The sequence below is a fragment of the Emydura macquarii genome, unplaced genomic scaffold (genome assembly GCF_026122565.2).
Source record: "Emydura macquarii macquarii isolate MOO-44397 ecotype Brisbane River unplaced genomic scaffold, CSIRO-AGI_Emac_v2 contig_3343, whole genome shotgun sequence".
Taxonomy (NCBI): domain Eukaryota; kingdom Metazoa; phylum Chordata; order Testudines; family Chelidae; genus Emydura; species Emydura macquarii.
Window position 1 is genome coordinate 7,521,912 of NW_027133480.1, and position 7,837 is coordinate 7,529,748.

The 7,837-nt window shown below is 36.2% G+C and overlaps 1 protein-coding gene across 1 annotated transcript in view; it reads left to right on the top strand.

The window, feature by feature from the left end:
* The window catches only part of LRRC27 (leucine rich repeat containing 27), a 59,078-nt gene extending 54,667 nt beyond the window's left edge, over nucleotides 1-4,411 (top strand). Inside the window, exons 11-12 of the mRNA XM_067533363.1 lie at nucleotides 1,716-1,842; nucleotides 3,657-4,411. Of these exons, the coding sequence (XP_067389464.1) occupies nucleotides 1,716-1,842; nucleotides 3,657-3,797 (268 nt within the window). The 3' untranslated portion in view covers nucleotides 3,798-4,411. The remainder of the gene's footprint in view (nucleotides 1-1,715; nucleotides 1,843-3,656) is intronic.
* The last annotated feature ends 3,426 nt before the right edge of the window (nucleotides 4,412-7,837 follow it).

Below are 7,837 nucleotides of genomic sequence, written 5' to 3' on the forward strand. Positions count from 1 at the left end.
TTTCTATGGCTGTTCTGGGCAATGCTTTGGATTTGGAATGCAGTCTGTGCATGCTGTACATTGCTCAACTGCTCAGATTGGTCAGGGTTCTTTCTTTAGCATGCCTCCTACAATGTTTCATTAAACTTCACTTGCTTGCTGCTCTGACCTGCCGAGCAGTGCTCCCCTGCACTTCTGCCTTTCAGGCCAGCTGCTTCTGCCATTTTCTCCCACATATATGTTTTGGGAACATGGGTGTTTCTTCTCAATCCCAACCCCCACTACTGGAAGCCTTCAAGAAGATACAGTTTATCTTATTATTCACCACTCTGCCAATCCCCTTGGGTCTCAGGCCCTTGTGTTTGGGTAGTTTATGTTGCCCTTTCTCCTGCAGCAGCTAATGAAATGGTAATTAACTCCCAGTACAGGGTTAAGCCACATACACATATATTCTAATGCTCCTGTTTCTCATCAATAAAACAAAGGAGCCAGCATCATTTTTAAGTCTGCTATGAAACTAAGCTCCGATGAGCATTAAGGTCTTCAGAGTTCTAAAGCCTTCAGTTATTTTACCTTCATTTAAAAGTTCTTCAAATTAATTTTAATTATATGTAGTTACACACCAAAAACTGCATTGCAAAGTCAAGCACCCAAAAATTAGGAAATGGCAGAATTAAGGTTACCTGTACAACTTTAATTTGTCCCTCTTATGCATATGCATTATGACACAGCTTTCAATTATATGATCACATACTTTTTTTTCCACATGACCCCTCCCTCATTCGAATGGACAATGGTCACTAACTGATCAGCAAATTAATAGTTTGTTTTATCCTTGTTGTTCAGTGTGTGGTCCCATGTCTTATCTACTACACACTGTTCAAACCTTGCTCTGGAGATAGAATTATTAATTTCCTCATGGCCTGTTATTTGGTGCTCATCACTATAATATCTCAGTGCTTCACAAACCTTAATGAATTTATTTTCACAACACCACTGTGAGGTTGAGGTGGTAGTATTAGCTCCACTTTACAAATAAGACACTGAGCTACAGAGAGATTAAAATCAAAATGCCCACTAATTTTGAGTGTCCAATCTGAGGCATGTAGGGTCTGAATTTTCAGAGTACTTAGCATTTCATAGCACTTTATATATTCAAAGCACAGCTCCTTTTGACTTCAGATGCAGCTGTGAGTGTTAAACAAATCAGACCCCAAGGCCTCAAACTGGACATCTAGAAAATGATGAACACAATGTTATAGGCCACCTCTAAAAAGTTTGGTTTAAGTGACTAGACCACTTACATAGGAATTTGTGGCAGAGGCAAATTAATTTCTCCAGTACAGCATTCAGCTGCTTGAACTATGAAATCACCCTATCTATTCCTGCAATGCCTTGCCTCATTCACTACACACTTTCCAACTTCTGCAGCAAATAAGACAGGGCTCCTACAGACAATAGTGTACATAACCCTGGTTCATTCTCAGAGCACCATCCATCCTGTGTGCTGAATGGGCTGGGGTCCTGTGGAAAAAATAGTATGTGATTATGTAATTGAAGACTGTAACAATGCATTTGCACAACTTCAGGTTAACCAGTGCAAAGAGAACTGAAATTTTGTTTTTGTTCCCCTAGATTATGTTTATATTGCAGCAGAGGTTTAAAACTAGATTTGAAGTGCGAAAGTTCAATGAATGTAAAAGAACTGGAAAACTATTTTTATCCTGTTTACTCAGGGCCTCCAGAGAAAAGGAATTGGAACAACGCATCAAACAGCATACACAAATGATGAAAGAAAGAAGAAAAATGTCAAAAGGGACACCCCAAGAGGAAATGCTGAGAGCAAAACAAGACTTTGAAACTGTACGTATCATAACTTCCCTTTTGACATACAGTGCCCTCCACTTCATTCATTCATTGGTTTAATTTGATCTTTCATTCATTTGATCAAATCCTCAGGCACCAAACAATTTGTATTAAAATATTAATTTCCATTTGACTTTGGTCACTTTATGCTAAGATTATTGGATAATTCAACAATTGTGTGTGGCAAGTTGCAATTCCAATAAAAGTGAAGCTACAATCTTGAACAAGATAGAGGAAAGAGTCCAAGAAAGATGTAAAAGATGATAAAAAGTGAATGCAACTATAAGTGATGTAGACATTTGATATTATAAGAACTACTATATGCTGTGCAAGCTGCTCTGTAATTGTCATGTAGATATAAAGATGAAATCCAAAATTTTCAGAAATGGGCACCTTCAGTTAAAATATGGACTTCTAAGTTCATATTTAGACATCTGAATAAATGGCTGATTGTCAAAAATGCTGAGTATGCAGCTGCACCCATTAAAGTCAGTCTACTTGTGAAATTCCTTTGTTTGTTTCAACATTATTAAAAATTATTTCAGTCTACACATTTTAAAATGTTATACAGACCAATTTGGTGGAAAAAATATTTGGATTTTTTTCTTTCTACCACCACTTTTTAACAATGAAACCAAGTTGCATGTTTGGTTACGAAATAACACATTTTAGCCATAATCAAAATGAGATGCTTCATGATAAAATAGGCCTCCATTCTGCATTTAGCCAATTGTATTTTAAAATTAGTTTTCTGTATTCAATAAAATTCAACAGTTCCAAATCAATTCTTTAGCCATTCTTTCTTTTTTATTTGTTCAATTATGTAAGGGATTGCTAGATGCTGACTTAACTAAAATACTTCTTTTTCAAAGTTTCTACGTATATTTAGCTTAATTTTTTAAAGGTTTTAAAAAAAAATTTCTATAAGGACTTTAAAAGTCTATTTTGGAACAAAGACTCTCTGTAAGTTTTGTGTAAATTAAATGTGTGCATAATTCTTTGCAAGATGAGAGTTTAAGACTTTGTGAAACCTTCAGATGTATTACACCATATTTAAATCATCCATTTCATTACACTTATAAAATTCAAAATGTTCTTAACAGCAAAAGGGAAGAAAATGTTATTGAAATGTGAAATACTGTGTTTATGAAGATTTGTAACAGCTACTATGAATTTCCCCCAAAATTCAGGATTTACTACAATTTAAAGAATAATATATATGTAGGAACATGAATCCTGCTTTTTCTTATATTGTAAAGGAGTAAATGTATGTATCAGTGTGAGGATTAGAATACCCAGAAATATGTTTATTGTTAACAGATATGCATATAATTGCCACTGACTACATTCAAAATCTGCTCCCAAATTTGAGCATTTCTGAGCTATTTTTTGACATAATAGGACTGATTTTCAGCCATAGCCTCTGTTTGTGTGCATGCAAAATTGCCTGTGCACATACTTGTAACCACAGTTCACAGATTCAAAAACCTGTGTGTGCTCTTATGAACTAGTCTAACACAAGCACATATTTAAGTATTAGAATTCACATCTGAAAATCCGTGTTTGTTGTTTGACTTTTGTAGTCGCAAACTCTTAACATTGGCACACAAGCCATTTTAAAAGTGTATTCACAGGTGTTAGACTTGCAAAGTGTAGGTGCATGGATGTGTGTATGCAATTTTGCATGTACACAAGACATCCTGATAATCTGTACAATTCTGTCTTCTGTTAATAAAAAAATATTGATCAGACAATAAATTAGACTTTTTTTCTAACATTTTCTGGTGATTTTATTTTATTTTTTGCCATAGGCTGAAAAGCTTCAGGCTGAGCTAGCACAAGTAAAACAAGAACTTCAGCAGGAGTATCGGTTTACTGCCTTCACAGGAGAACCTGCACCTGATTCACCGAGAATGCAGCCACAAAATATCTTTTCTACCATGAAATTTTAATTGCTTGAAATTCTTAAAAGAACATTTGCCTTGCAGTATCCAGCTGTCCCGGAAAGCTGCTCTTCAGCAGGCTTTAAAAGTGTTCTTTTTATTACCTGTTCTTGTTGATTGTGTTTAACAAAGTCTAAATTAGAATAATAAATCATTCTATCTTGCCCACTCAATTAACATAATTTCAGTGGATTTATAGTTACATGGTAATGAAGTGTTTTTAGGAGTTATATTCTGTTTCTTTTACTGTTTCTTTTTGACCTTAAGACCCCCTTCTGTAAACCCCCTATTGAAATTGCTTCAGTTGGAGTTTTGCCTACATAGGAATTGCAAAATATCCTTTACATTGTAAGCTGTTTGGGGCAGGAAACTTTTCTTATTTGTATCTTTATTAATTTAAAATACCATGACCACCTACAGTGTAATATAAATTAATAATACCAGGAATAATGTGTCCCCAACAATGCACTATATCTTAAGGTTGCAATTTCATCGGGGATTCTGGTGTCATAGCCATGACATTAGTAATTGTTAAAGTGTGGCTGTGCTATCTAAGGAGGATCCTGGGCACTAGAAACATAATTGTTTTTATACCTTGATGAATAAAATATTTAAGTATTTTATTTTTAATTTTCTCTTTCTCCTAGGTAGCATCATTTTTTGTCTCCAGCACCATGATGTAGGGCCTGGATCCTGTTTGCCAGGCTGTGGGGGAGAAGAGCATTCCAGTATGGGGGTTAGGTGGGATAGTGATTGGGGTAGGGAGGACCTGGGTTAGGGTTAGAAGAAGCCAGCTGTAGGGAAGCAAGGAAGAAGGGAGCAAAGCTGGAGGCAGTCCATTTGAAGGGACCTATTAGCAATCGATTCCTTCCCCAATCTGCCAGCAATTGTGTCTCTAGTACCCCAGTAAATTCCTCTAAGTAGCTCCTTTGAATTGTCAGGGTCTGGGTCACCCTGCTGGTGAAGGGGAAGCAGGTGGCAGATTATCTCAGGCTGCTGCTAAATGCCTTCAGAGCTATTATCCTCTGAAACCTAAGCCCTCTAATATCAGGCTGCAGCCAGAAAGCGGGGCTGCCCAAGGGAAAGAGAGAGAGAAAAGGTAAAAATAATATACCTGAGTCTGAATCACCACAGTATGATACCAACTTTATGGGAGTGTTACTCCATTGACATATATGGAGTTACCTTGATGTAAAACTGTAGTTATGCAGTGGTGTATGAAGCCTTTTGCCTTTCTTTTCAAAGCAAATACCCCATTATTTATTGTACTACTGCCCAAGAGTCTCTTAAATATAAAAAATGTCTTCAGGATTTAAAACGATGCTAATGACCCTTTAATATCACGAGAGCCCCAGGAGGACACAGAGGATAATTTCTATACATTCTGTCTGTTATTTTATTTCAATTTATATATTGAAATACAAGTCTTCCCTCCCTGTCTGTTCTTTGTCTTCTCCCCTCTCAGCCTCCTCTCCTTGTTTCTGGTGTCATTTGTCTTTCTACTGCACTCCATGCCTCTCTGGAGTTTCTTTCACCCTTCTCCAGCTTCTTGGTGTAAATTTAAAACTTACCTGCATTCCAAATGTCTTGTGATTAAAGTTTGATTGAAATATGGCCTGCTACTGGGTCTCAAAATCAGGGCCATGAAACTGCTCTCTGGTGGCAGGAAGCTGTGCTGGATGGGGAAGACTGAATTCATGGTTGTGGGGAGGTTTTCCTGTGGGAAAAATTAGGTGGAAACCAAAAGGGATTCTGTAGAGGAAATTATCTTTTAGAGGAAGAGGATGGAGGTGGCAGAGAGGAAAGAGCTGCTAACAAGCAGAATCCACAAGTGGCTGGTATTGCTGGTACTTTAGAACATATGGCCCAAATCAGTCTATCAATTGATCATGTCTTAGTCTGCTCCTGGATGCATACAGTTTTACGTGTTCTTATTTTGGAATCAAATACTGATTAACAATCAATAATAAGGATTCAATACCCACTGAGTCAAATTCTGCTTTCACACAAGTGTACAGTCCAGAGTAACTCCCAATGGAGTTTCTCTGGATTGGCAGTATTGAAAATAAGAATACAATTTGGCCCATTTTTACAATTTGTATGACTACTAACACTGTAAAATGTTATTTAATCATTCTGTTCACTGTTTCCATATATATTAAATATGTAGTAATGTACATTTATCCATTAAAATGTTAACATTGAAGAGAAAATATAAAGCACTTGTATATTAATCATTTAAATATAAAGTGATTGTATACAACTCAACAAAATTATTTTTACCTGAGCACTAGTTATTTTTAAATTCAAGAATATTATTAAAATAATTTGTTGTTCTACATTTACAGTTCATAGTGTAATTCTAAACGATTCTGCCTAAATAAATTACATTAATGTGTAAAGAAGTATAAAGAGTTGGAGTCTGACCAGGTTATTTAAATGGCCAGTTTACTGTTATAAAATCTGCATTTTGAGCTGTTTTGCTGAGTACAGCATACACTCGCCTCTGCACCCAGTCACTCTTTTGGCTGGTGCAAAGGTGGGAAAAGGCCACAGCTCCACTGTCATTCACTTTTCCCTGCCTTCTCTGAGGATGGTAGCATCGGTTGTGACACTGGCCTAGCACAATACCTGTCATACTGTGTCTGGCCCCTATTCGTGTATGTGCAAATGGAAGAGACCCCTCCTGCACTGTGCACAGTCTAATTTGCACCAACATTATGGGCCAAATTCACCCCTTGTTTGTCCATTTTTTAACAGAAATGTTAATCTATTGTCAACTACATTGATGTAGATTCAGTGTAAATTAGGCCCATAGAGTTGTTTGGATGTACATGAGTATTTGGCTCTTATTATTTTTTTTATAATTTGTTTGAAAGCTTGGATTCTATGGAAAGGGGATATAAGAATAAAATATCTTGATACTTGAGCCTTACGTTTCCTCTGCATCATATTTCAGTGAGATAACATCAGCATTGTTTAATTTATATTCTTTTGTTGTCCCAAGAATTATGGAGATGTCAAGTCTTGTAAGTAGACTTCCAGTGAAAGTGGCACGTCCTGCTTTCAATGATACTTCTGAAGGTTATTTTTCTTATGCAGCTGACACTGGATTTCTTTGTCCTTGATAGTGTCGGAATTCTTCTCTATGTTTGCACATCACTCTCAGTGTATCTTCAAGGTTCTGAAGATCAACAGAAAAGTCAAGGCTGATTGTCTGAAATCTATAGACTGTCCTCTAGGTACTATGGTTACCACACAAAGTGGTTTCCACACTAAATAAGTACCAAGTCTATGCAATTTTTTTCAACTTTAATTTTTGTCATTTAAATTATTAGAGAATAATCTGATACAGCAGCTTGAGCAGTGAAGGTAAACTTTTGCTCTTTTATTTGGACAAGTCTTTACGTGAAACCAACCTTAATCTTAAAAAAGTGTACAGTCGGAACCCAATCCTGCAGTCCTCAATGAAGTAAAGTTCTCACTGCCTTCAAAGAAACTTTTACTATTAGCATATTTTGAACTGTGTAGTAGATTAGGTCCAAATGTGATCTTGAATAAAACTAGTGTGATCTTGTTAAAAATATGCCCAATATTTTTAAAAGGTAATCGAAAATTAATTCAATTGACCAGACAAGTCATACTTCAATGGGTACTTGTCAAAATTTAGAAAAATTTAACTTAAATATAGAATTGAAATGACAGAATTATTAGAACGTAAAGTCTGATTTACACCAAATGTGAGGGTGGGAGGGATGAACTGACTTTTGAGAAGTTCTTGCTCATATGCAACATGCAGATGCAAGCCAACCCAGGATTTAGGAAGTCCAGAGTTCTAATTCTGCCTCTGTCACCAACTTGCTATGTGTTACTTTTCAGCCAGTTCTCTCTGTAAATGGAGATAGCCGTACTTATCTATCACAAGGATTTAGTGAGGATAAACAAATGTTTCTATTATTCTTCGAATATGTAAAACCCTATAGAAATGATTACTAGTAGATGTACAGAGTTAAACTGATTTGACAAATTTGGACAGGAAAAGAGTTTTT